We start from the raw sequence: 15,350 nt of genomic DNA, 5'->3' as shown, positions 1-15,350 counted from the left end.
AGAGTCAGCGGAGTCGGATGAAGAAGGGGGCTCATTTAAAGGAGTGTCCGAGGGTTAGACTTTACCTAGCTTCGCCGTGCCGAGTGGCGGAGGAGGACCAATAGTTCTAGACGGGATCGGCACAAAAACCGGCCCCTGAAGTTCCGAGAGGTAGGAACCCTTCAAGAGTATATGAACGTATTTTAGCTTGACCGCCCAACGAAAGACTGACTGTATGGCGGCGGGTCGATGGAGGGACGGAAGGGAGAAGCAAAAGGAGGGAAAGTTGCCAATGTTGCCCAGCTCAAGATACGCCATCCGTATATAGGTAATGGAGGAAGCCTCAAGCTGACCGTTGATCACCCCCGGCACCCCCGCAGGCAGGGGAGACAAGGGGGGACGGCCACTCACCGACAATGAGGCTTGAGTCAGCCATTGAAGTTCGGGCGTTCGCCTCCATTTGCGTGATTGGTTCTAGAGGCACCCTTGTTCTCCATGCTCCCATGTTGGTGGTCACAATAGGCAATAGCCCAGGCTGTGCCTGGCTTGCAGCTGAGTCGGGAATATTAATGAGTAGGCGCTAGGTCGGTAGCCGGACCCCTGGTTGGGGGGGTGGAAGAAGGGTTCAGGGTGACAGAAGGGCTCCAGAAGCCCCGAAGTCCAGGAAGTCCCCGAAGTGGCGGCCCAGTGGGTCTAGCGCCCAGCCTCGTGCCCCAAGCGCGTGCCTTCCAGGCTCCATCCTGTTACTGCGTCCTGTGTAGGCACTAATGGCAATTTTGACGCCGTCCCGAGTGCAAATCCAAAATCTGTCTGTTTGAACATGGAAATTGACAACGTCGTGTGATGGCGCTGTGCCACGATATCCGATGATCCATCTGGGGTTCATCATGCGCGCGTGTCTTCCATTCGTTGGCTTTTGAGATGGTACTTGGGGCGGCAGTAACCCCACACAAATGGTGGGGCTCTGCCTGGCGCTGGAATCTGGATTGCGAATCGCAGCTCTGCTTGTCTGCTTACGTGGTGGGGGAGGAGTCGCTCGGCTGCGGGCCAGATGGGTATCCAAAGTCAGGTGGAGATCTTCAAATTCGGATTCGCCATTCTTCAAGCGATTACCCCCCTCCGTTCCGCATGATCCCAGTCATCCCCTCGCTGATATCTGCACGGAGTGCCTCCGTACCTTTCGAGCCACTTGGCATAAATGTTCGGCAAGTAGGGGACGGAATTTAACGACGGTCGATTACACGACTCGGGACGAGGTGGCATCCATAATGCTGCTCCTAGTGGGTTTCTCGCGATCAACAGGGTCCATTTTTAGCGGCTCATCCTGTTGCCTCCAGGCTGCCACACCATCCAAGTCCGTCCTGAGTCAACGAGCCAACACGGGGAGTGATGTGCCGTTAGCCCCGACCCTCCATCAGGAATTTCGTTATCAGCCTCACAATGCCAGGGAGCCTGACCGCCTTATCGTGGAGCCAACTTGGAGCCGAAAATGGGCCTCGTGAAGCAACCCCAGAATCGCCACAATGAAGCAACAAGACGCACCAGACCATGCCGACAGCCTTCCCGTGTCTCGTGTCCTATGCTACGCCTTTTCTCGCTCTTTAATTTCTCGAGAACCCAGCGCATTTTGCGCCTGTCGTCTCCGATTATCTCCCTTTTACAGCACCTTGCAGGATGCGGTGTGACTCGACCACCGGACGAATGTGATGAACCACATCAAGGCCTTGTGTAATAAGGGGATAGGTCTAATAGTCAGTGTGCCTAGACATTTGACCACCTGTCATTCCGCCGCTTCGCCCTGGCCATACTCGTAGTTCCTTTTTCCTCTCCGTTTTTCCTTTTTTTTTTCCTTCTTTCCCCGTTTGACCGCCCCAGAGAAGAAAAGTTAAAACTGGACCATCGCCGCGACCCACAATTGCGGCGTGTCCGTGCCTAGGTTTGCACCTCCGATTTCGGCCTCCGTGCCGACCTAGACTCCGAGTTGCCGGTGCCCATTCGAATTCTGGAGCAGTATCAAAAGCAGAGATATGAGAGGCCAATGGGAAAAAGTTGCATTTTCTACGGAGCACGACTTCCAATGGTCAAGTGCTGAATAGCAACTAGCGAATCGATGATCTACAAATGCAACATCAGCCCTTGTTCCTCCTGCCAAATCAAGAACAAGCCAGAACGATGATTTCGACTTGTCGGCAGGCCGGTCAACCGGTCTGTCTGATACGGCCCCGATCATCTGCTGACCAGCTTCTTGCCGTGCCTGAGGACTGTCTGACGGGTATCAACACCTAAACCTGAACATATCTTCAATTAGCAACCGCCTCTCTCAAATTGAACACCACATCTCCGATGCTTCCCGTTGATAAACGTGACACGGTACCTATGTTGGTTTCTCGGGCCCTCCTATTCTCCTATACACAGATCCCTTTGGTTCGCGCCTCGTATCGTCCAATGTTTACCTTCCTCCCCCGACGACTCCTGAATTTCAGTTCAAGAGAAACTCTTCTTCGCTGAAATTCTAGAACACTTTCTCGGGCAGTTACTTGATCGACACCAGGGATTCTCCACGTTTGTCAATGTCGCGCAACTCTAAAACCCAAAAATGCTGGTTAACACTTAGATGGAAGTAATGATTCAAGTTTTGGCACAGTATATTGCAGATTCTGGAAAGCAATTAAGCTCCTTCAATAGAGCTTCAACCCGTTCTCGTCTTGGAATGCGAAATAAATCCCACTGATTCCGAATGCGGTTGACCTAGAGGGGCCGGGTGACTAAGCACACGCGCCAAACATTCCCCGGATCGCCCCAGTTCCAACACACTTGCCGGTGGAGGTCAAACGACCCCACACGGCAGAGACGTGGTCCCCGACAAACACCTTTCGCGTTTCCAAAAACAACACTTGTCGAACATCACGAAGACGCGCAAGTTGTTCGACTTAGCAATCCACCCAATTCTTCGAGTCGCACCTCCCTTAGGCCCCCCCTCCCCTCCCCCTTTCACGAAAACAACCCCAAGTAAACCAGAAACCCACAATGGTCTCCACGCGCTCCTCCTCAGGCGCGCTACCCCCAGCCCCGGCCGCCCCAACCAAGACCCCGCGCAAGCCCGGCAGCGGGCGACCGCCGTCGTCGCGCAAGTCCGCCTCCTCCTCCTCCTCCCCGGCCGGGTGGTCGCACACGCCCAGCACGCTAACGCTCCTGTGGCTGGGCGTGTCCCTGCCGCTGGTGGCGTGGGACACGGGGTACGTGCTCCTGCGCCCGCGGTCGATGCCGGGCGGCAGCCTGCACTGGCCGCTGTGGGCGCCGTACGCGCTGTACGGCCAGGTCGACCACATGTACGGGCTCAAGCAGTGGAGCGCCGGGAACGGCTTCACGGCCGCCCAGGGAACCCTCAACCTCGTCGAGTCGGCCCTGTACGCCGCGTACCTGTGGCTGTGGTACTCGCGCGCCGTGGGGGGCGGGGCGGGGGGCGGGAGGAGGGCGCTGGTGGGTAGGGCCGGGGGGTTGGCTTTGGTGGTTGGGTTTAGCGCGGCCGTCATGACGCTTAGCAAGACGGTGTTGTATTGTGAGTTTTTCCTCTTCCGCCCGGTTCTGGGGCCCTACTGCTGGCGGGGTGGGAGATGGGGATGGGGATGGGTTGTAGCGCGGCGGGGTTCGGATAATTGGCGACTAATATCTGGGATATTGCAGGGCTGAACGAGTACTTCTCGAGTTACGATAACATTGGGCATAACAACCTGGTGCAGCTGATCTTCTTGTGGATCATCCCGAAGTGAGTCTGCCTCTCCATCTTGCCCCCCCCCCCGACCCAACATCCCGCTATCAGCCACGACCCCGCTGCGCTCTGGATGCTTCGTATGTGTGTGACTCGCCAGCTGACAGCCGTCCACAGCGGCGCATGGCTTCTCTTCCCGACATTCATGATCATCGGAATGGGATCCGACATCATTGAAGGGCTGGCGGCCGCCTCTGAAGCGGGCGTCAAGAGTGAGTAAGGGCATCGAAGGCGTGAGGCTGTCCAGGCGATGGCGCGAAACGGAGTGTAATGGGATGGCGGCACGTGCCCGTAATGCTTGTACATACCATGTCTGATGATGGGCACGATAGTGGATCTATGCCGTGTCGGTTGGAATGACTTTGAATAGGACGAATACGAGTGCAGCGCGTATTTGTGCGTTGCGTGAACCTTCAAAAGTAGCCTCCATGGGTGCATTTCCATGCACGAAGCTGCACCTGTCACCTGGTCGTATCGGGCCGAGCGAATAAGGTTGGATGATCGGCTGTTCGATGCTGGTGCGATTGACTTTCCACGTTATGAGGGGTGGGAGATGGGATCGATGTAGACAGGCATCAGGTGAAAGCCAAGCTCGACGTTAAACAGATGGAAACTCGGATTACAAGCTTTTGTATCTATCCCAACAGAAAGTTGCCCGTAAAAGTGGAATCCCCGATTAAGAATCCGTTCCTGGTGTTGACGCCGCTGGCAGCAAGGTCAATGCAGAGTCACGATAGAGGCGTGCTGCATATCAAGGCACATCCCTTGAATATATGAGTGTTTCTCCGGTAGCCAGCCAGCCAGCCGGCCGGCCTACTTGCCAGCCCGAAACAAATCCGCAGGCATAAAGAAGGGAGAAGGAAATCCTCATTATGATATCCATACAACGTGCTCAACTTATCAGCGCGTACCGAGATTGCCCTCTGGGATCAGCCACGGTAGAAGAGAGACAGACGCCAATTCTCCCCTAGAGACCTGGCAAATCTTCACCCCCGCTCCCAGCCTCCTTCCTAATCCTCAGCGGTGAGGGGTGCAGATCCCCAGCCCCGACCCCGGCCCCGGCCCCAACATCGCCGACCATCAGCACCATGCTCCCGCGCGCAGAGTTGCGCTGCGGCAGCAGCGGCGGAGGCGACGGCGACAGCGACGGGACAACCGGGTGCGTGGGTTCGTCCGTCGAGTACACGCTGCTGGAGCAGGACGCGGGCCCCCGGGCGCGGAACATCTGAGTGTCGTCGAGCACGCGCCGCCGTGCCGGGATGAGCGGGCCGGCCGAGGAGGAGGCGGCATCGGACGATGGGGAGGACGGGGAGGGGGAGGCGCAGGTCCAGCTGACGGGCGAGTACTCGGTTCGGGGCGTCGTCGTCGTGTCGCCGGTGGCGCTGCCGGATGTGGTCCAGCAGGCGCTGCTGGTGGCTGTGGCGGGGGTGTGGGGCGAGAAGGACGAGGAGGGGGACGGGGGAGATGGGGAGAATGAGAAGGCGCTGGAGCGGCGTGGGGGAGTCGCCGGGTCGCCAGGGGTGTCCCCGGTGGGTTGCTCCTCCCCGACCCGGACGTCGTTGGTGCCGTTGCCGTAGCCGTGCACCACGATCTCGTGGTAGACTGGCCGTCGGGCACTGGCCTGAAGCGGCGAGTAGGAGGCGTTGCCCTTCAGCCAGGCTATCGAGGATCTGAAGCTGGCGGGTTGGGCGAGACGGCTTATCAGACTTCCGGTGCGGGAAATCCCTCTTGCCGAGGACGCGCGTATCGACGATAGTGTCCTGCGGGGAGAGTGTTTGCTGTGCTGCGCAAGGCCTGGGGGGTCGGAATCATATTTACTCTCCGTGATCATGATTACCGGGGTCGACCGACAGGAGAAAGTCGAGCTGGCAACACGGGAGAGGGGGCTGGTGACACGAGAGAGGGGTGTGGCAACACGAGAGATAGGGGTGGTAACAAGGGAGACGGGGGTGGCAGCATGAGAAAGCGGGCTGGCAGCTCGGGAGAGGGGCGGCATGATGGACAAGTTCGTCGGGGAAAAGATGGATCTGGGGCGGAGTGACGAGAAGCGGTGCCCTTCCTTCCAAGGAGGCAGGTTGGCGGTCGACACGGCTAAGCTGTAGTTGACAACTGACGTGTCTCGGACCTCGGGTGGCGCATCCGTACAGCTTCGCAGCATCTGGAGGATCCCGTAGATCAGAATCCATCGGATCTTCCGGCCCTCAACATGTGAGAGCTTCTGGTTCCTGTCAAACTTTCTCCGGGTGTAGACCGAGTCTTCTTCGAACCGTTTGTAGGCAACAACGAGGTGATTTTGCACCAGTCTGAACTTCTCCTTGTTCGAGGCCTTAATTAGGGCTGCGTGAGCGACAAGCCGCTGATCCGGTCGCAACTTATCCCGTCTGCTGAAGGGGAACAGCGTCCTGGAGGTTGGTGCTGTTATCTGGGGGAGGAGGGGCAGCGGGTGAAGCAGTGACATATACCTGTGACGGATGTCAAAGGCGTTGACACAGTGCAGGACAGTGATGCCGCGTTCGGCAAGGAATGGGCTGCTCCCTGCTATCGTGAAGGTCTCGTCAACGAGATACTCATAAAGAGCCTCAAAGTCTGCCCTCATCAGCCGGTGCACCTCTGGATCCCACATGGTGCTTCTTGCTTCCACGGGCGCTGGCGGATAATGTCCCAGCGAGGCAGTGTAGAAAGCAAGCAGGAAGGCCCGGAAGCGTTGGAGATGGACTCCGCCCGCAGCGGACAAGTCGAGGTTAGTTGCCGAGAGCTCATCTTCGAGGAAGTCCGACAACACCAGAGCAGTTTGGCTGAGTTTAGAGTCCATGTCTGCCTTTGCGCTTCGGACTAACTTCCGGGTAACTGAGCTTAGGATCTGGGATCGGTCAATAAGCGGCATATCCCCTAGGCGATGCTCGGCGAGGAAAAGGAATAAACCAACCTGATACTCATTGCAGGTGTACAACTGCTCGCCCATACCGACGCAATGGGCAAATGCATCAATGTAGAGGTCCTTCAACTGGAAGGTCTCGGCGAGATGGAGCATCGCAAGTGCATGGTTCGGATGGTTGGTGATGTCCAAATAGCCCTCCTGGTCGAGGTAGCTCATCGTGTCCTCGACAATGTCGACGCCCGGACTTCGGAACTCGGACATGCTGTTCACAAGCTCGATCAGGGCGCTGCCGAGGTGTTCTCCAACCATGGACCTCCGGTAGACCCAGGCGAAGAAGTTGCGCATTGCCAGGCGGAACTGGAGAGCCTGGTCCTGATCTGCCATTGGCGGTGGCGGGATGTAAAGGTCAACCCTACCGACCAGGAGCTCATGGCCGACATGCTCCAGCTCGGAGGCATCCGATTCTGGTAAGTCTCGAGACAGATACTTGTTGATGAGAGGCTGGCATCTGGCGTCCAGAAGAGGGCCCAAAGGGACCTTGAAAGCTGGCCCTCTTCGCGACTGGCCCTTGCCATATAGATGTACGAAGCAATTGCCATCCCTATACCACAGTTCGGGATCCTGAGGATCCATGTCAGTCATGTTGGGACACATGCTGGACAGTGGGCGCTTCATGGTTCTATCCAAGGCCAAAGCGTGGGGGACTCACCTTTCTTAGACTGTCCCAAGCAGTGCACGTCCTCGCCGCGCCGTCCCATCTCTTGACATGCCGGTGCTGTGGGATCCGTCCTTCCATGAAGTCTCCGAGCTTTCTCAATTTCCAGCCGAGCGAACGACTTGTGATGCCGTTGTATGGCGTCGAGGCCATCGGGCCAGCCATAGGTGCCGACAGAGGTGTCAACTGACAAGGCGCTGACTCGGAAGGGCCTCCTGGGCCTGCCATAGTCTTTCTATAGTGTGCCGCTCTGAGATGGTGGTTGGGTTCAGGTAGAGGCTGAGATGGAGACACAAAAGGGGGACACAAACGGGAGACAGAAGAGGGGTCTTTAGGAGCAGTGCTGTCGTAGTACAACTTTCATCTGAAATGTGAGGAGTTCCTCAGACTCGATGTCTGTGGTCTATGGTTGCATCTGGAGTAGGATAAGAAAGAAGGAACGAAGTTTCTCTTCCAGGAGAAAGCAGCCTGTGGACGTTATGGCATAACCTCAAACCTACATTGCATCTTAGTGCCGGCAGAAGAGCCACGGAGACCTCCACTGAGTCCGGGTAGACTGTAGACGGCGTAAAACCAAGTCCCCACGGCTGGGGACATATCTCTGGGCCAAGGATCGCCATCCAGGAACGCCATGATGGAAGGGGGGGGTGCACTTGCATGGTTCGGGCTTGGTCTGGACCAGGATCCAGCCAGTGGAGAATCCAGACACTAGTGTAGGTGCAGTGTGCCTGGAAAAGTCTGTTTCTTGTTCGGTGCCGTTCCCGATGCTAAGGGGAGAAACGCCCAGGGAAGTCCCTGTAAGTCTGGCCAAAGAAACGAACTAGCGCAGATCTATTCCGCAGGAACAACGTGGTGGCGAGTCAGGCTAGTCATCAGAGACATGCAGGCATTATCACGCACTTCCTCAACGACGCAGCAATCTGCAGCCTGGTAAAGACGATTGGGGTGGTCTTCGGGAGACTTCCAGGTTTTCAGGCTCGCGGCCGAAGTCTGCTCTGATGAGGGGGTTCACCGTCTTGCTGCATGCGTCGGCGTTCTCGTGCAGACGTGCAGATGCTGGCACATTGATCCTCAGTATTATATGCTGTCTGGAAAAAGCCTTTGCAGCCAAGAAATGTCGAGCTGTGATCGGGACGCCACCGAGGCTGGGACTTGCACTTGTACAACACCCACGAAGCGCAACGGGCAGCAGGCCCATCCAGAGCCATTGTCTGAGGATCCAATAAACATTGCCGTCTCATCTCGGGCTGTATCAACGGTGCAACTTTGGGGAGGTTGGCGGGTATGCAGGACAGCTGGGAAGTTCCCCGAGGTCAAGGCAGCTTCCCGACCGACATCACCTCAGACTCCGCGCCTCTCGGGTGATTTCAAATTTTAGGTTTCCGTTATCACATGGCCTTTGCGTTCATCCCATCTGTAGATCTGTAGAGCATATATCACATCTGATATATCGCAGCTGTAGGTTGGCAGCTTACATCTCAACTGGCCTCGAAAGTCACCGGCCCGCTCCCTCCTCTGGTCCCTCCTTCCTTGATCGTGTGCGCTCTCAACTACGGGGCTGACTGTTTCACAGCGTAACCTTGTCTGACTTTGCAACTGGAGAATCCTTCTGCAAAGTTCACTGGCTCGCCGTCTCATTCCATAGCGGTGAGTTGCAACAATCGAAACACATAACAAAGAATCCAAAGATGCAGGATGGTTGATGGAGCCAGCCCTTGACTTGGTTGAATCTGAAAATGGGTGGATTCCAGGTGGCCCAGGCTGTTGGCCGGATTGGGAGTAGCTCCGACCCACCAGAACACCACACCGCCCGGCAGTTTATCAGATTAGGTCCCAGTTTGGTATCAAACACCAAGAAACCAATGGATATCAGCGCCGTCAGCCCTTAGGTACCTACATGGCATCTCGTTCGTAACTTTCGAGGCGGCTTCCTTCCAGACATGCCGCGCCAACGATGGCTCTCGTGACCCCGTACACCTTCATCCAATGCCCCTGCTCCGACCTGTCCTCCCAAGGAGAGCCAGTCGCAGGTTCTCTCACAGAGACCGAGCATGACGACGACGATCGCACCTTTGACCCGCGGGCCCCGCGCTCTAATTACAGCTTGTACCCCCTAGAATATCTGCTGTACTGTGAAGATTGCCACCAGATCCGATGTCCCCGCTGTGTTGCCGAGGAAATTGTCACATACTATTGCCCCAGCTGTCTGTTTGAGGTGCCGGCCAGCAACCTCAAGAGCGAGGGCAACAGGTACGATTTCAGAGACGCCATACAGACCATGTCAGGATTTTGTGTTAGAACCATGCGCTAACATGATTGTGTGTCCAGATGCACGCGCAGTTGCTTCCAATGCCCCCTCTGCATCGGCCCCCTCTCCGTGACCAGCCTCGAGGCAGCTCCAGACCCCAGCCTTCTTACCGCTGACAACGCATCTGCGCCGTCAGGCCCCTACATCTTGGCTTGCTCCTACTGCAACTGGAGCAGCACCGAGATCGGCATCAAGTTCGACAAACCCAATGGTATCTACGCACAGCTACAGAAGCTCCGCAACGGGGGCCACGCGCGCCTGACGGCCAAGGAACGCAAGGAGCGCCGGAAAGAGGCCGGCCAGGGAACTGCCTCGACCCAATCGGAGACGGCGAAGAATGAGACCCTCGATGTGGAGACGCAGTTCGAGAACCTGAAGGCATTCCACCAGAGCCAGCTATCCGAAGCCAGCTCCGTCGCCACGGGGCTCTCCTCTCTCGGCGACCTGGGCATCTCATCCCCAGGCTCCCTGGCGCGCATAATGAGCCTCTACTCGGGCGACAGCCTGCACAGCAAGAAGAACAAGGCCCGGGCAGGCCCCATGCGCGAAGCCCTCGACAGCGACGAGGGCCTGCAGGTGGTCGATCTGGACGAGAGCGGCGCCATCGAGGCCCTCCGCGCGGCCGGGTGGGAGGGCACCAACTCGACCGAGCAGCTGGCCGCGCAGGGCGGGAACCCACTGGGGGAGCCGCCGCTGTACGGGCGCACCCGGCTGGCCTCGGAGCTGCGGCCCGTGCCCGTGCTCCTGCGCACCAAGCGCTCCAAGCGCTGCCCCGTCTGCCGGCACATCATCAGCAAGCCCGAGGCCAAGGTGCTGAGCACGCGCTTCCGCATCCGCCTCGTCGCCGGCAGCTACATCCCCAGCATCTCCATCCGGCCCCTCGGCGCTCCTCCTCCTACGACCTCCTCCTCTGCCGCCGCCGCCGCAGCTGCTGCCGCTGCTGCTTCCGGGGTCCTACAGCCGCTCAAGCCGGTGCAGTACCTCCTCACCTTCAAGAACCCCATCTTCGAGTCCGTCAAGGTGACCCTCGCCACGCCCGCCGCGACGCCCGGGCGCTTCGCCAGCAAGGTGACGGTGCTATGCCCGCAGTTCGACATCGACGCCAACACGGACGTGTGGGACGAGGCCCTCAAGGATGGCGAGCGGGACCGGGACGCGCGGCGCGGCGGCACCGGCACCGTTGCCGCTGCCGCTGCCGGCCAGCTTCACCACCGCCACCCGCACGGCCACCAGGCCGAGGCCGGCAAGATCTGGGAGCGTGGCCGCAACTGGGTGAGCATCGTCGTCGAGGTCGTGCCCGCGTCGCTGCGGGCGCTCGGGGGCGGCGGTGGCGGTGATGATGCCTCGCCGCCGAGGGAGGGCGAGGATCTGCTGGAGATACCCATGTTTGTGCGGGTCGAGTGGGAGGTGGACACCGGCGGCGACGAGGTTGGCAGCACGCCGGCCGTGGCGGGGGCGGGCAGGGACAAGGATAACACCAAGGAGAGGCGGGAACTTGCGTACTGGTGCGTGCTTGGGATTGGGCGCATTAGCCAGGAGTAACTTGGTTGGAACTATGTACTACGTTGTTGGTAGGTACGATAAATACGATACCCCTTCTAAAAAATACTTGGAATTACTGCGTATCATTTGGGAGATGCCATTGAGGGCAGATCACGCGCACATACGGAGGCTGGTAAAATGATGGATTGTGCTCTGATGCCAGAATCAAGCTTGCATTATCATGAACAAGCTATCTAGACGCCGTTCCCTTTTGTTTTTTTGGCAAAACCTTGAATGCATTGCGAAAAAAAGACCCCGAACCCAGTCCTCAAAGCCACAAGGTCCCCCATGCACCACCAGCCCACAGGTCCCAAACTCTAGTAGTCGGAGGCACCAGCCTGGGGGAACTCGAACACAACGCCGCGGCCGGTCAGCCGTCGGTAGACCTCGGTGTAGGTGTCGAGTCTGTAGTCGACGCCGCCGCGCTCTTTCTCGTCCAGGATGACCTTGAGGGTCTTGGAGCCGTCCTCCTTGGTGCGGAGGCGCTTGCCGACGATCTCGACGGGGTAGACGAGGTCGGTGAGGATGGCGTCGTGGACGGCGGTGAGGGTCCGCGAGCGCGGGCGCTGCTGCTTCTGCGTGTTGCGCGACCGGGCCGAGCGCTTGGGCTTCGGGAGGATGCGCCGCGAGGCCAGGATCAGGACGTGGCGGTCCGAGAACTTCTTCTCGAGCTCACGGGTGAGACTGTGCATTGGGGGAGGATGGGTTAGCTCGGACGGTCGATTACGGGTGGTTTGACACGGGTTTTCTCTCCCTCTCTTCTCGTTTCTTCTTTTGGGGGCAAGGGGGATAGAATAGACATACCGCTGCTGGACTCGGTGGAAGCCCTGGAGTGAAGGGACGGGGACAAAGATGACAATTGCCTTCTTGCCGTGGCCAACTTCGATCTATTTCCAAGACCAAAAGTCAGCATGCGAGCTCCTGGATTTGTTCCAATCCTCGGACCGCTTCCCGTCCTATTCCACGAGCCGTCATTGTTTATTTGATGTGATTATGGTTGTTGAGCGGCCAAAGGCACCGAAGCACCGGCCGGTCGCTCGCCTTCCCATGTTCGATCAATTTCCCAATTGTAACACTCGTCGTGTGCGGCGAGAGGATTCAAGGTCGGCTCCCTCCGGCACTCGGTGGAACAGGATTTCGGATGGGCATCGCGGATCCCCAGATCGGGGGCGGATTTCTCCTGGCTTCAGCGGTTTATCTCACCTCCCGGGCAGTGACGAACTGCAGAGGCCGCAGGGCGACCTTGAGGTCGGCAGTGTTGGTCTCGAGATCGTACAGAGCGCCAGCAATGCTGGTCTCCAGCTCGGACGGGTTCTGGCGCGACGGGCTGTTGGCCGCGATCTTGTTGAGCTGAGGAGCACTCATGATTGCGGTTGGTGAGGTTGTCGATGAGGAGTGTTCGGGAGGGGAGGTCGCTTTCTCGTTTTTGAAAAGAGTACAAACTCCGAGCTTTTGGGATCTCGCTAAATTGGGGCTTGCTAGCCCTTAATTTTTTTTCGTGATTGCAGGACAGGTGGGGACGTGCTGCCTCATCATGTGACTTGGAGAGGCCCGTCCCCGCCTAGCGCCAAGCCCTCGTTGATTGGTCAATGCCAAAGAGGTTCTCAGGAAAAGGGAGGATTGCCTCTCTCTCTACTGCCCAGCTCGCCCAATACCTATCATCTTCGCCGAGTTCTTCAATCTCGACTTTCTAATATCTTCGTCCTTGCCGCCATGGCACCTACCAAGGAACCCCCAGCTTCAACGCCATCAAAGCCATCATCGCTGGCATTTTCGCTCCCGTTCTTATACCGCGTCTTCTTCCTCTTCATCGAACCAGTCTCGGTCCTCGTCGGCGCCTATTACTCCCACTTTAATCAACATGAATACCTGAAGCTCACCCACGCGGCATCTGCGCCTTCTCTGATCCCGCTCGGGACCACCATCGCCATGTCGCAGCTCGCCAACATGTACCTCTTCTTTGCACTCAACGAGGCTCTTGTTTTGAGATGTACCGCCGACATCCGGGTATGGAAGGCGGTCCTCTTCTGCCTCCTTGTTGGAGACTTTGGCCACCTCTACACGGTTCGCCATTTGGGTCCCGAAATATACTGGAGTGTCACCAAATGGAACGCGATCGACTGGGGGAACATCCCTTTCGTCTATCTTGGCGCAACCATGAGGCTCGCTTTCCTGGCTGATGTCGGTCTCGGAGTAAAACGCCGGAAGCTGACAAAGAAGAGAACAGCTTGAGTTGCAACCTGGAAGCCCATAGATGGCTTGGATGGGTGGGTATTCAGCATACCAATCAATGTTTTGGCGAACTCGGCATTGGTGACGGCACTAGTGTGTTATTTCATGATGACGTCGCACTTGTTTGGTTCCCTACATCCGTGGCTCGTCCGTCACAAGATATACATGGGCTTATATGTCTTACTTTCTTATTACTATCTACCTTATATTTCTCCCAATAACCTTGGAAACTGTGAACGGACAGCGCAATGGCAGCTTCAGGAGAATGGCTGTTTCCGGCCAACCCACCGGCGCTGAAGCCAGTAATCTCCCACGGCTTACCCTTCCAGGACGCATGTGTCCACCACTCTCAAGACTCCTTTCGAGCGTCGCGCATCTACGTTGTGGTATCCTCGTCGATCAGCAAGACCGAGAACTTCAAAACCCTACAATCAGCCCTTGGCGACCGCGTTGCTGGCGTCCGCTACGGTTTCCGGCCACACACACCTTGGGATGATGTCCTAGAAGTCGCCCGGGACCTTGGAACCATCAATCCGGATCTCATCATCACGTTGGGCGCGGGATCCATCACCGACGGCATCAAGGTTGCATCGTTTGCTTACTCGAACGGGGCCTTGACAACCGAGGATTTGGAGCAGTTAGCAGTGAAGACCGAGAAGCAATCCGGCACGGAATCAGACACGGCATCAGAAATCCAAGCCTGCCGAATCCCCGTCATCAACGTCCCGACATCCCTGTCTGGGGGGGAGTACACGGCGATTGGTGGAGCTACAGACACTCGAAACGGCCACAAAGCGACATTCCGCCACCCTTCCATGATGGCCAGCTTGGTGGTGCTCGACCCACGGCTGTGCACCTCAACGCCAGAGAGGGTCTGGCTCTCATCGGGCGTCAGAGCTGTCGACCACTGCGTCGAAGGTATCAGCGGGACTGCTTCAGGCGAAGCAGATGAGGAGCGCAAGCTTCTAGAACACAGTCTCCGTACATTGCTTCCAAATCTCCTCGCGACAAAGGCAAACCCTGGCGACCTACAGGCCCGTGTTCAATCGATGCTGGCTGTGCCCCCGTGTCTCCAAGCTCTCGATATGGGCCTCGGCGCGAGCCACGGCATTGGCCACCAACTGGGCCCCCTCGGTGTCGGGCACGGAGAGACGAGCTGTGTTTTGCTCCCGGTTGTCCTGAAGTTCAATTACCTCCACGGTGACGCAGAGGCTAGATCGCGACAGAAGCGGGTATGGGAGGTCTTCTGGAGTGACCCGACCGTGTCAGAAGTATTGATGGGCCAGGGGCTGACCAAGGAAGACTCGGATACCGGCGATGTGGTGGGGGCATTCATCAAGGCGCTTGGGATGCCCACAAGTCTAAGAGCTGTCGGCGTTGGCCGTGAGAAGTTCGACTCGCTTGCCGACAATGCTCTCAAGGATTTCTGCACCCAATCCAACCCCGTGGCCCTTGACAAGAAGGGCGTCTTGGAGATACTCGAGATGGCAGCAGCGGACTGACCGGCTACGGACGGGGCTGCGTTCACACCCGATCTCGGTCGCCACCGAATTGTCCCTTCTTCCAGTCTTGGGATCGCCAAGAATTCCCCTGCCAACCTTCATTCTGATTTGAGGGAAAATCGGCACCCGCTAGTGCCACCGAGCCAATGTGCCGTCGGCGACTGACTAGTCGACGCGACACGTCAAGGTGGGGTTATAGCGGGGGGGGCGCCACCGGTGCAGCGAAGCCCGAGAAGATGTTCACCCCCCAAAAAATCCGCTGGCAATTGTTGTCAAACGGGTAAAGGCGCTCGCTCTTACGATAGGATAGGGGCCCATACATAGCTGCCCACGAGGGGTGGAATAAAAAATTGAAGTGTGGGGTTGACTGATCGTCATATTTGAAGTCGCAGCTACCCCTCATCGTTGTTTTGACCTGCTCTCCT

General features: G+C 57.6%; 6 protein-coding genes across 6 annotated transcripts; 4 read left to right on the top strand and 2 right to left on the bottom strand.

The window, feature by feature from the left end:
* Positions 1-2,608: 2,608 nt before the first annotated feature.
* Positions 2,609-4,342, top strand: QBC33DRAFT_124531 (uncharacterized protein). Its single transcript, XM_060422009.1, has 3 exons — positions 2,609-3,538; positions 3,664-3,745; positions 3,866-4,342. The coding sequence occupies exons 1-3, from the start codon at positions 3,007-3,009 to the stop codon at positions 3,966-3,968; spliced, it is 717 nt and encodes a 238-aa protein (XP_060281803.1). The 5' UTR covers positions 2,609-3,006; the 3' UTR covers positions 3,969-4,342.
* A 111-nt stretch (positions 4,343-4,453) lies between these two features.
* QBC33DRAFT_124605 (uncharacterized protein) lies at positions 4,454-7,907 on the bottom strand. The gene is made up of 3 exons (XM_060422010.1): positions 7,336-7,907; positions 6,675-7,247; positions 4,454-6,608 (listed from the first exon to the last, which is right to left on the bottom strand). The coding sequence occupies exons 1-3, from the start codon at positions 7,567-7,569 to the stop codon at positions 4,716-4,718; spliced, it is 2,700 nt and encodes an 899-aa protein (XP_060281802.1). The 5' UTR covers positions 7,570-7,907; the 3' UTR covers positions 4,454-4,715.
* Positions 7,908-9,088: 1,181 nt separating this feature from the next.
* On the top strand, positions 9,089-11,252 carry QBC33DRAFT_590129 (putative dynactin arp1 p62 subunit ro2 protein). Its single transcript, XM_060431607.1, has 2 exons — positions 9,089-9,591; positions 9,670-11,252. Exons 1-2 carry the CDS (start codon positions 9,296-9,298, stop codon positions 11,189-11,191), a joined length of 1,818 nt encoding a protein of 605 aa, XP_060281801.1. The 5' UTR covers positions 9,089-9,295; the 3' UTR covers positions 11,192-11,252.
* On the bottom strand, positions 11,195-12,652 carry QBC33DRAFT_543275 (40S ribosomal protein). Its single transcript, XM_060428360.1, has 3 exons — positions 12,395-12,652; positions 11,996-12,078; positions 11,195-11,875 (listed from the first exon to the last, which is right to left on the bottom strand). The coding sequence occupies exons 1-3, from the start codon at positions 12,554-12,556 to the stop codon at positions 11,509-11,511; spliced, it is 612 nt and encodes a 203-aa protein (XP_060281800.1). The 5' UTR covers positions 12,557-12,652; the 3' UTR covers positions 11,195-11,508.
* QBC33DRAFT_543272 (uncharacterized protein) lies at positions 12,653-13,431 on the top strand. Its single transcript, XM_060428359.1, has one exon. It carries the CDS (start codon positions 12,905-12,907, stop codon positions 13,421-13,423), a length of 519 nt encoding a protein of 172 aa, XP_060281799.1. The 5' UTR covers positions 12,653-12,904; the 3' UTR covers positions 13,424-13,431.
* On the top strand, positions 13,364-15,022 carry QBC33DRAFT_124478 (alcohol dehydrogenase). The gene is made up of 2 exons (XM_060422008.1): positions 13,364-13,458; positions 13,668-15,022. The coding sequence occupies exon 2, from the start codon at positions 13,672-13,674 to the stop codon at positions 14,923-14,925; it is 1,254 nt and encodes a 417-aa protein (XP_060281798.1). The 5' UTR covers positions 13,364-13,458; positions 13,668-13,671; the 3' UTR covers positions 14,926-15,022.
* Positions 15,023-15,350: the final 328 nt, after the last annotated feature.

This window comes from Phialemonium atrogriseum, assembly GCF_030411735.1.
Source record: "Phialemonium atrogriseum strain 8032-3 unplaced genomic scaffold QBC33scaffold_18, whole genome shotgun sequence".
Classification (NCBI taxonomy): Eukaryota; Fungi; Ascomycota; class Sordariomycetes; order Cephalothecales; family Cephalothecaceae; genus Phialemonium; species Phialemonium atrogriseum.
This window is presented reverse-complemented; position numbering and strand designations above follow the sequence as displayed.